The sequence below is a fragment of the Galleria mellonella genome, unplaced genomic scaffold (genome assembly GCF_026898425.1).
Source record: "Galleria mellonella isolate WM207_F2 unplaced genomic scaffold, CSIRO_AGI_GalMel_v1 utg329, whole genome shotgun sequence".
NCBI classification, from domain to species: domain Eukaryota; kingdom Metazoa; phylum Arthropoda; class Insecta; order Lepidoptera; family Pyralidae; genus Galleria; species Galleria mellonella.
In genome coordinates this window covers 443,538-456,080 of record NW_026442078.1, presented here as the reverse complement: position 1 = coordinate 456,080, position 12,543 = coordinate 443,538, and the positions used below count along the sequence as shown (strand labels likewise).

At 30.9% G+C, this 12,543-nt stretch overlaps 1 protein-coding gene across 1 annotated transcript; it reads right to left on the bottom strand.

Annotated features, from left to right (window-relative positions):
• Positions 1-1,517: 1,517 nt before the first annotated feature.
• LOC113512480 (uncharacterized) lies at positions 1,518-10,510 on the bottom strand. The gene is made up of 5 exons (XM_026896382.3): positions 10,247-10,510; positions 9,988-10,152; positions 8,090-8,237; positions 3,772-5,954; positions 1,518-1,734 (listed from the first exon to the last, which is right to left on the bottom strand). Exons 1-5 carry the CDS (start codon positions 10,267-10,269, stop codon positions 1,569-1,571), a joined length of 2,685 nt encoding a protein of 894 aa, XP_026752183.2. The 5' UTR covers positions 10,270-10,510; the 3' UTR covers positions 1,518-1,568.
• Between the last annotated feature and the right edge of the window lie 2,033 nt (positions 10,511-12,543).

The window sequence follows — 12,543 nt, the reverse complement described above, 5'->3', positions numbered from 1 at the left end:
AAAGAAATGGATGCTTGTAAATTTGTGTGATAATTCTCAATAAGATATTTGATAAAATTTGTTTACTTAATCCAATAAATAAATGGACTTTTTGTTTATGAATACTTCATTAAGATTTCAATACAGCATAGTTTAAAATAAGTAAACAATGTTGTTAATTTGACTGTATTTGAAAGTTCAAATGTTAAAAATGTTGATACATTAAAATACAAAATATTTTATGATGATAAATCAATCCTACGATATTGACAACGACATTAGGTGCTTTATAATTTATTAGAGCAAGTCACGATATAATAGAAAAGCAAATCCAAACTATCGTGGTTTATTCTTGACTGTCTTTTTTTTTATTCGTGATGTTTTCTTTTGATATTGTTTTTTTATTGTTGTTTATTCGTGACTTGATTTGTCACGATGGACGATAGATGTAACTGATGCCCCGCCAGCGTCTACCGATAGTTTAGAAGGAAGACCTTGCCATTACCATTCGTTAAATATCTATATATATCTACATAGTCCAAAACAAAGTCAATTCCGCCGTCTGTATACTTAAATATTTTAAATTACGCAACAGACTTTAATGCAGTTTTCATCAATAGATACGAGCAAGAGGAAGGTGTATACGTATAGTTTAATATTACGTTAATTTGTTAAAATATGATGACAATTGCTCAAGATATTGGAAGAAATCAAGTCGACTGAGAACTTTCATCGAAAATTGTATTAGAACTATAAAAATTTCAGCGATAACATTTTATGTTAGACAGACAGCTTTCTATAACAATTTTAATGTTTAAAAGATTTATACAAATTATGTCGAACTTGGAAATTTATTTAGACAATAGTAATACATATCACAATATAAATGACACCACATTGTTTCTACATTGGACCCGAGCGAAGCACAGCGGGTTGCTAGTATATAAACAAACAAAATGTATGCAATTATATGGAGACACTTTTATATTTCCACACTGATACCCTAGATGGCCAATGAAACTTGAAAAATTTTTCATATAAATGCACACATTTTGTTATCTATTATATCGTATCGCTAAAATCAAGACCGTGCCATTTTATGGTAAAAAGCATCCATTGAAGGTTGTATCTGAGCAATTAAATTGATATTTCTATATTCTTTAAGTCAATGATATTACACATTAATATAAAATACATTTCGGAATATTTGCTCATTAATTAAGCACAATTTATTGTAAGTAGTCACTAAGTAGACAATATCGCACAAAGCCATCCGCAACTCACGTGCCATGTAGCTATATGCAATATAATAAAGCTTTAATTACTTGTATTCGATTTTATTAATAAAAAGTTAAATTTAAAAATGTTATGTTATTATTTTATACATCCAAGATTTTATATTATGATAGGCAAATCTTCAACTCGAGATATCTAAATATTAAAAGGATCAAAATTAAATACTGTGACAAAATTAATTCAATGGAACAGAAAGTTTAATAAAAAAATAGGGGTATGTTTCGGTCATTAAAAATACAATATCCTGAAACTTTCATATTTATTATGAACAATATAAGTTTTAAACAAATCAATCAATGTACATCACTAGCTGGTATGTACACGGGCAAATTATTTGGCATGACTTGTATGTATGATATTGAAGAAACACCTACAGCAGCGAAAACTATAGGTACCTGGTCCTCGTATTTGGAGATGAGAGCGCTGATTTCCGCTCCAGATGGTAATGTAGACGCTTCACTGAAAATGTTAATAAATTTTATTTGTATAATTTATTTTAATTAATCTTGAGATATATGTATTTAGGTATATATGAAAACATGATAACAATGATAATGCGTTTACATTATATGCATTATGTTCTCGTTGATGTTTATATCTATAAGCGGAGTTACCACTTTTAATTTGAATGGTAGTTACATTGTATCATAGAATAGAAAACATTTATTGCCAGTAAATATACAATCACAATAGAAAATATAGAAAAATACATATACAAGAAGTGTCCCATACTAGGCAAAAGAAACCGAATCAACTGATGCTGTAAGTGTCCCAGCGCAATGTGAACAGCAGAACAGCGCTGGTTTTCAGCCAGTCCCTTAACAAAATACAACAAAAATGCAGGGTACCACTGTAATTGCTTCTTACAAGAGGCAATTACAGTGTACATGTATCATAGACACAGTATAACGTATTTGCATACTAATAGATTGCAATGCCCTCATATAAACGAGACAAAAATATAGTTACACATGTGCGTTTTGTAAATGTGTGCATGCATGTGACAAAACTTAAATATTTTTTCTTTACCAATTCTTATTCAAAATATTTCTTAATTGTTTACTGCCTAATCACGTGAAAAATGTGCAAAATCCTTGATATAAGAATTTCAAATATCGAACAAACGAAGCCTCTTTTTCTACAATCTCATAGATTTCTATCAAGTAATCGATTCTAATATAATTTTTCAAAAACAAAAAAGCTTATTTCCATACGCCCAGTTAGTTTCTGAATACATACTAAGTGATATATAAACGCATCTTAACAGATTAAGTAAATTTCTGAACGCATGCCAGACACTACTGTGAGCGAAGCTGAAAATAATTGAAACTTATCTACGTTCTACAATGAGTCAGAATCGGTTATCTGACCTCGCGATCTTAGCCATTTAAAACAAAACTGCCTATGTGATGGATTTTGAGGAGCTTTCTATCATCGTATGGCTCGCCATCGACAGGGAGTTCACCCTCATACCCTACAGCCTAAATGGTCGCGTACAACGCGGTTTCAGAGATGTTTCCTCCCACGAACACTCAGGTTATGGAATGAGCTCCCTGCCGAGGTTTTCCCAAGAGACTACAGTATGGGTTTCTTCAAAAGTAAAGAGGTTTCTTCAGGTCGGCAGCGCGCGCGTAATACCTCTGGTATTGCAGGCGTTCATAGGCTACGGTAACCGCTTGCTTGTTTGCCACCTCAGTGGTATAAAAAAAAAAAAGCTAATAGATTCTTTCTCAGAAAAGAAAGCACGCCGTGTAAAGTTGTAGTTTTTCCTGGTTATATATTATGTTTCCGTTTTATGTCACAAATGAAGGTTATTAGTTATTAGATAACAAAAAGTTTAAATTTATTAAAGGATTATTACTTTAACAAATGATCACAAAAATGTATTGGTAGTTATAACAGTTTTTCTCAAACACTGAAGGAAGGGGGTGCCACAATGAAGGTTGTGCCCCGGTTCGAAAAAATTGTAGATTCGGGGCTGCCTATTCTGATGGTAACTACCAGCACCTATGAGCTGCCACATCAAGGGAATTATAGATAGGTTCATTTAGGATTAAATGTATATTTAATATATGTAACATTCAATCTATTCGGAAATATGTCAGGCTGGTGTTAGTTGCAAAGGTTTTTGTCACGAAGCAGCTGTGCTTGCATGACTATATTTTGGTTTAAAGAGTGTCATATGACGGTGAAATTACAGAGTACGGAGGCATAACCCATAGTCCTCAGGAATGACAATACAATACTTGCTATTCATGTCTAAGGCGACAGTTACTATTAGGCCGTCAGCTTGTTTGCTATTATAAGTATTATAAAAAAATAGGAAGTATTAATTTGAACTAAATAATTTAACGATATATGCAATAGAAAATGCTAAAAGTTTCGATGTTTACTAATACGAAATGCACTTTTAAAATTGATTCTGTTGATATTTTTTAAGCAAATTTTTAAGCTATATTAATTTACAATACCATTAGTAATAAAATTAATACTTACTTCACACATATTACACGAAAATGAGGTATAGGTGGATTGCTTTTCTTAAAATTCTGCACATCTCTATTGTACACATCAAAATCTATACTTAATGTAGATTCATGATGAACAGCTGTATTGTTGGGTATTATACTCAATTTTTTTAGTACTGAAGCCGTATTTGTACAATCTTCAGATTTTATTAAAGAATTTACTTCAAAAGTATTTGATTTTTCAATATCATCTTGAAAAACAGCAGTAGCTACTTCCATACTTTTATAAAATGAGATTTTTATATCTAACCAGTTGTCAAAACAAGACTGGTTCTTTATAAAGTCATATAAAAATTCTTCTTTGTTTGTATTTACAATCCGAAAATTCATCAAGCTCTTTGGAGGTACTTCTGCTCTACCAAAATCACTTTCATTTGGTAACCAATTTTTGTCAAAATATTTTGTGACTAATTCATTATATTTATTTTCATTTTCTTTTGATATTGTTTCATCAATATTACTATGATTTATATTAACTTGTCTACTAGTGCTTGCAATGGGAGTAAATTTATTTTTTTCTGAAAGTTGCTTTAACACATTAAATGGATTTCTCACCATCTTACTTTGAGGAGATGGAATTTCATTAATAATACAGTCAGAATCTGAACTTGAGTCAAGAGTAATATTCCTATTACTCAATATTTCATAATTTTCATTCAGATGTATATCAGCGCTGTATGATTTATTAAACGTTTTGATAATGTTTGATAAAGCTCTCCTATGCCTGGCAGTAGCTATCCCTTTAGTTTCAAGTTTTCCTAATTTTAATGCCATTTCTTTTATTTTTATAAAATTTTCATCAAATGCATTACAAGTTGAATCTAATTTCATTTTTTTGTTCCCTGTATCTTCTTCATCTTCTAATTCAATAGTTTCTAATATGTCATGAACAACATCCAATTCTTCTGTAATTCTTATATTTTCTTTGAACCTTGCGTTGTATGTTTGCGCTAACCTTTGGAGCCAACGAATATTACTTGGTTTTATTTCCCCTATTACGAGTTTCCGCGTTTTCATTTTCATAGCCAATTTTTTTATGTTATTCAAATGGTAAGTTTGGCCGTTGCAACTACTACGTTCTCTAATTCTTTTCCGTGGACTATTTGGTTGGTTAATATTATAATTTGACATATTTGACTGTGGTCTAACGAGTTCGGGAATTCTAGGATAAAACAGAAACCTTGATTGGAGAAAAGGATTATGGAATAATGGCCTTTGGAATGATCTTTGAAAGAATAAACTAAAGTTACAATAGCTAAAATTGAAACGTGGAGTCCAAGCGTTATATTGATTAAATTGTGTGTGTCTTGGAAATTGAGTGTGTCTTGGAAATGAAGTGTGTCTTGGAAATTGAGAGTACCTCGGAAATTGAGTAAAGGAAGGAAAAAATTGTGTTGTATTATTTTGTCTAGTATTCATTACATTATCTATTCTTCTAGCTCCTGTATCTTCATCCATTATACTATATGTTTCTGAATAAGTTGATGGAGGTTGAATATTTTTTGTTTTTATGTTGTATATTTTTAGATTATATTCCGATTTTTTAAGAACAATGTTATTTGGTAAATGTTCTTGTTTTGGAACTTGTACAATAATAGTTTCTTTTTTAAATAAATCAGGAATATTTTCATAATATTTCTGTGTATCCTTCATATAGTGTGGACCATGAATTTTTCTTCTTTTCAGTTTTTGCAGTTTACTTTGACAATTTGCTAATTGTAATGTTATGTTTTCTTTACTTATTTTATTATTAACTGTTGGTGCATCATCTATTTCCATTGAATAGCTTACTTCGGTCTCTAGAACATTTGTTTGCGTTACATTATTGTTTATTATTGTATCGCTAATTTCATTGTATTGAATTTCTTGTTCATCAATCACAGGTTCAGTTACCTCTAATTTATCACTTTTATTGTTTGATAATTTATTTTCAGCATTATCTTCAGTATTAGTTTTACTTAGTTGTTCAGAACCACTCAATTTTTTTATCTGATTTGGTAATGAATTAACATGCCTGAAAACTTTATACCCTAATCTACTAAGGTATGAATAAACTTTATACTGAAGAAGCGCATTTTTTTCACGAAGTAATAATGAATATGCTTGTTGTAATGACACAACAATATCATTATGTTTAAGTAGTAAACAATTCTGAAAAAAAAAAAAATTAACTGTGAAGCTAGCTTTATAAATCATAAGATTTATTGATAAAGTTAGTGATGCTGTAATGGTTGGATATGGTTTTATAGGTATAATATAAATATTATTCGATATCAACCTGACAGTACTAGATAACTTGTGCATACTATTATGCAAAATTCATAACAAAAATCGACCATAAATGGAAAAATTTATAGGGTAATTTGGTACATTGTATAATTGTTTTTGTGCAAACTCATATTCCATCAGTGGTTTGTATGTAATGGAAACATAATACTAAAAAACCGACCAAATTGGATTAGGATTCATGGATCGAGAATTCTGTACAAAACATAATTAAAACAAAACATTTAGCAAAAAATATTTAAAATATAGATAGATATATATTCTTTATCATTTCCTCCAAAAGATTACAATAGTAAACTTATTATAAATAATTACAAGAAATAATCACAATGAGAAAATAATGGGTGACCTTATCGCTAAGAGCGATCTCTTCCAGGCAACCTTTGGATGGAGAGGAGTAATTATAAACAATTTGGTGGGAGGCATGATGAAAAATATATTTGTGACTACAAATTTACAGCTTTCGAATGTTTCCTCTTTTTCTACTTGTGCTGCATAACTTTGTTTCTTGTCAATTTTTATGATTCTAGGTCAATGGTTTTGAATCTCTACATTTCAGTCGTTAACTGTCCTCTGCTGAACAAAAGCCTTTCTCATAAAGGGAGTTTTGCCAGTAGTTGTCATGCTTGGCAGGCATGGCAGGGTTGGCAACCGCAGTTAGGCTTTTAGATATGTTTTAAGAGGGACACTGCTGCTCATCCCTTTACCATAAAGTTCCTTTAGACGACTCTTACAACACCCACAGAAAAGGAAGGGGTGGCCTATTCTATACCAGGATGGACCTTGCAAACCTTGATCTCTTACTATAAATGTCTGTCATAATAAATGCTATAAATGCCCTTATCTTTTGATTGTGTTCACTCAGATGTTTAATTTTGTTTTGAGCTTCAACAGATTGCAAACTTGGTATTTGAGATTAGTTTCCTGGAAAAAAGGATCTTGACAGACAGATAACAAAGGGATCCTTTTAAGGGTTTCATTTTGCCTTTTAGGTATAGAATCCTTAGAAAAATAATAGAATGTTTTTTTTTCTATGATAGATAGAATACAGAGGTAAATAAGAATATAGTTACATGACTGTAAGTAGTTACCATCGCATATTAATGCCTGCAATATCAAAAGCATTTTGTATGTATTCCAACTTGGAATGTATGTTGATTCTTAATTTATGACTTTATATTTGACTTCATTATGTTTATTACTTAATTTTACAGTAAAGTAGATAATGATCAGAGACTAATTTTCGCTTTTGAAATCCGATAGGTTACAGAATTAGTATTAGGACTATGCGAGTCGATTGCAATCGACTAATGATGCGCCTGAACAGTATGTGTTGCAGACATTGAAGAACTTATTTATCAGCTATTTATTCTGAATGATATCCTCAATGACCTCAATGGTTTTTCTCAACAGGTAGGTCTTAAGATGAACATGGACAAGACTAAAATCATGTTTAACATCCATGTCACAGCTATACCAGTTACGATTAAGAACACCTGGGACAAGTTGTCCAAATGGGTAACTTAGACGGACCGAAACATGGTCCTACATGATTGCCCATATGCAAAAGCTTCAAATTACTTAGCAGGCTATGGAGAGTGCTACGTTTGGTGTCTCTTTGCGTAATAGAATCGAATCGAAACGAGGATATTCGCAACAGAACCAAAATAACCGACATAGCCCGAAGGGTAAGCAAGCTGAAGTGGCAATGGATTGGTCACATAGCTCGAAGAACCGACAACTGATGGGGAAGAAAGGTAAATGCAGTGTAGGACGATTCCTCACTAGATGAAGTGACTACCTGAAATGCATTGCAGGGAGTCAGTGGATGCAGGTGGCTTAGGACCCTTCTTTATGGCAGTTTATGGGGGAGGCTTATGTCCAGCAGTGGCCAAACAATGGCTGAAATGATGATGATTTATTCTTTATTTTGATAATACATGACTAATTAAAAAAAAATTAGCAGGGAGCTCACTACATAATCTCATAATGAAACTTACCACTTCAATAAGAAATAAAGCCTCTTCAGGTTTGAGGTAGAGGCATTTATCTACACAATGCCCTAAATACTGCCAGTGGCCACCTGTGTTCTGGGTTACTTCTGCCAGCATCAGGTCCTCCCGCCACTTTGCATGACTTAGCACACCACTGGAATTCATGGGAGAATATAATTTATAACAGGATGTAAATATAAATGCATCTTTAGCTAAAAATGAACATATGCAACAGAAGTATTCTAGAAGTACATTTTAGCAGAAAGATGCTACTGTAGAAAATGTATATCAATTAAGAGAATTTAAAAATAATAAATATTATTGTTGTTGCTCTATAATATACTAAGGACCTAACCCAGTTTCAGTCAGATGGATAGATAGCAAGATTAATTAGATAAAATAGAGCCCATGTTACTTTATCTTTATGCAACATAGAATAGCAAGTGGTAATTGTCACTTATAAACATGAATAGTACCGCAGACAACAGAGTATATTGCTGTAGACTAAGGTGTTGTCTCTGTACCCTGTAAAGTCACTGCCATATCTCACCCTTCAAACCAAAACACAGCCATGCAAACACAGCTGCTTCACGGTAGAATATAAATGGGACAGAGATACCCAAGCAAATGACATTTGTACAAAGTCTCCCTCTGTGTAAAATTCACAGATAATGAAGCATATTGCTTCATTATCTGCGAATTTTAATTTGTACTTTTCTTTAATGAATATCAAATCACTCTTCTTTATAACATTAGATAGATTTTACACAATGTGTGATAGAAAGTATATAAGAACAATACAACCTAGTCTTGAAAATGTTAAAAAAAAACACAGAATAAATTACAGTAAAAGTTGATTTTTAAACATTTTAGATTGAGTTTACTATATCAAATGGCAATCAGCAATCATTAAACATGTTGTTGTTGTAAATCTTTATTATATATAATTTTATTTATTTATTTAAACTTTAATGCACAATAAAATTCTATGTACATTTGGTGGACTTAACACTGGATAGTGTTCTCTACCAGTCAACACACGAAAAATATTTAACATGCAATGGTGGACAGTTCCATAGAGAGATCTCCTACAGTCTACCATTGATAAGATTAAAGAAATTCATAAAATATTTATGTACAGTCAAAGATACAACTTTACATATTTAGATATTATTCTTTCGAGAAAATTATATACATTTAGAAGAACTAACATAAAAAATGAATGATAATTAACAGTGTACATATACAAATATGTACAACAATGAATATCAGTATTTCAGATGGATAAACTGATCAAAATTTTGATATTCGTTGTGTACAATTTTCAAATTCAATAAAATAATTGCACAGATTTCATATATAATTTTTTTGTTCAAAGTAACACATTATATTTATGTAAAAATACTAAAGATCCAAAGTATATAATAAATCTATCATGTAATTAAATTATGTTATATTAAAAGATAATCAAACAACTCATTAAAAATCACTTATTGAACAACTGTAGTTGGTTGCACCTCTAAACTAATATTATTAAGAGGAAACATTATAAAATGTTGATAACTCCTAAAACAGTTTTAAAAAAATATTTATTATAGAATATTAAATAGTTATTTTACCCATAGAAAGCTATATTATCAGCTAGTAATATGGGTTATTTTATATTTAAAAAAATGTGTGCTGTCAAAGCAAGCCCTATTATTTATATTTTACTTAGCCTTAGAAGCAGTTTGTATCAACAAAAATTACATAGCATAATACTTATTTCTGAGCTTTTGAAATGTATTATGATTTTCATCTGTTTTAATAACTGGTTTATTTATTGAAGTTTTTAATCAATAAATAAATCAGTGAGAATTTTTTTTTAAACTACCATCTAATAAGAATAATTCTAATTAACTTACCATTTTTCAATTCTATCTACTTCTATCAACTGTTTTCTTGCTTCTAAAGCACTCTGTATTTGTTTTTGTTCCAGCCACGATCCATTTGATGTGACATCTTTCAAGCCGTGTTCTGGCAAAGAGGCATTCGTTTTCGTTGTTCCTTTAGATACAATTTCCTCGCCACTGTTAATAATAAATAAATTGTATATAGTAGGATAATAGTATTGATGAAAAAATGGTATATGATGGTAATGAACATTGATCATGAACTACTCACGATAATAATCTGGTTTTATTCATAGTAAATTTTACAAGTCCGAAAAGCTAATTATTTTCTATTAACACTGTTGTATTATTAATTACGGAGCATCACTACTATTTCTTTATTTTTATATTAATTTTTGGCATTTTGACCAAATAATAATATTTAAAAATTTTTAGCATTTAAAACAGTAAAATATTAAAATATATATATCTCTCTACAGTTTTTTTTTTTTTATTAATACGTTTTACGGCTCTGAATGCAAATCCTTTTGAGCTCGACATTATAAAGAATTCGCTTAGAATCCACAGACAATGTTGCCAGATGACATTGAGTGTTTAAAAATATTACTAGAATTTTTATTATTCTCCAAGAATTTCTTTTCATCTAAATTACGCAAACAGAAAGTTGCGAAATAAATATCCTTCCTGGCAACATTTTTTATAAATTACAGAGATTATAATTATAGTAAGTACCTAAATCTGAGAACTAGGAATTACATAGAAGGAATGACAAAATTGTCAATTCATAGCAAGCTAGTGTAGAAAAAATGTTACACAGCAGTATAACTTTTTTTAGCCTAAAACCTAATGATTTAAGTAAAGATCAAGAAAATTAGAGTACCTAGGTAGGTTCTAACTCCCAAGTAAGATAACAGGGCCGATTCAGAGGCACCATTTCTTTAAACCTATCTCCACAATTAAAATTTCTATTTGATGATTTTTATAATGATTTTTTTTTATTCTAAGGGCCAATATAAACTAAATTTTTAAGACTTAAGTGAAAATTGTTATAAATTCAGTTTATGACGGTCCGTAAAATAGTAATTTTGCGAAATTATCTAATTGATTTAAAAGGTAGGTTAGAAAAATAACACTTTAGATGCACTTAAAACACCAATACACCCATGGAGCACAATGACAAACAAACTGTCATGTCATTCACAGTGCAACACAATATTGACAGTTGACAGTTTTGATAGATGTCAGATAATGTCAATTTTTTTATTGCATTCAGGAACGCGAAGGTATTATAAAGTCATGTATGATTTTAGATAATAATTTTTTTACCGAAAAAAAAAAAATCTTACCTAGATAATGACCGAAAGAGATTTTGGTTAGTCTTTTTTATTTTATTTGATATTAGATATGATTAATCATTATATCAGCCGTTAACTGTGTATAGATGATATTTTAAGAGGGATACTACTGCCTATCCTTTGGTGATTAAATTTCTTTAGTCGCCTTCACTTTTATAATACTACGGGAAAGGAAGGAGTGGCCCATTCTATGCCGGCACCCCACGGCTATTAATTAATATCTATTAATCCACTACATCTATTATTCTAGGAGATTACTGGATAATATCATAATTTAGTAATACATCAGGAATTAACCACGATGGTTTTTAGGAACTCTAATATACCCTATATTGCTTGCTTACTAGTTAACCTGATTAGCAATATGTAATTTATTGTTAACAAGGGGGTCGTTAGACCATTAAGTATATAAATCTGCACTGAAATCAAATTAACTTAATAATTTTAAATAAGCGCTCGTTTACGGGCGAATGGATTGTTAGTAATGGGATGTAACAGTCCCCATCGAAACCATCGTGGTTAATTCCTGATGAATTGGTTCGTATGGTCAACTGACCTCACTTCATCCTCACATGTAATTTTTCATTAGTACCCCACCAGCGTATATCATTAGCGCAGGCGTGGTTACCATTCTATTAAAATAAAAACCAGTTTTCGCTTGATTTTACATTAAAGCCTTTACATTGGCGTATTTAAGACTATCTAAGGCCCATAATAAAGGAACATCATGCAATTTTTTGCATAGTTAGAAACCTTCTTTCGCATTCTGTAATGGGCATCAGAAAATTTTAGGGTGGCCACGGCCCACTCAGACCTTCCCTAAATACGACTATATTTGGCCTCATTTAAAGTGACTCAATATTCAATAATGATACTTGATCATCATTCAGTGGATATGAATTTACTGTACATATTTTTTATCAATTTAAAGTAGCCTATGTCGAATTCTATTTCATACAGGATGTGTATTTGGAATAAGGGTAGGAAGATATTGTTAGGACGTACCAAAGTTCATAGTGATTGACTAACCGTTAAGAGTAAAGATACAAACTCAACTTTATATTTATAATATTTATCATGATGATAAATATAAATATAAATATCATCATCTTATCAGCCGTTAACTATCTACTGCTGAACAGAGAGAGAGAGAGAGGGGGTAGGGGGAGGGGAGGGGTTGCTATTAGTTTTCACACTTAGCAGGTGGGTTAGC

Coding starts and splice junctions, on each gene's coding strand:
- LOC113512480 (XM_026896382.3), bottom strand. CDS start 10,269: ATGAATAAAACCAGATTATTATC. Junction 10,153..10,246: donor AATAAAACCAGATTATTATC/GTGAGTAGTTCA, acceptor TATTATTAACAG/TGGCGAGGAAATTGTATCTA. Junction 5,955..8,089: donor CTTTATTTCTTATTGAAGTG/GTAAGTTTCATT, acceptor TTTTTTTTTCAG/AATTGTTTACTACTTAAACA.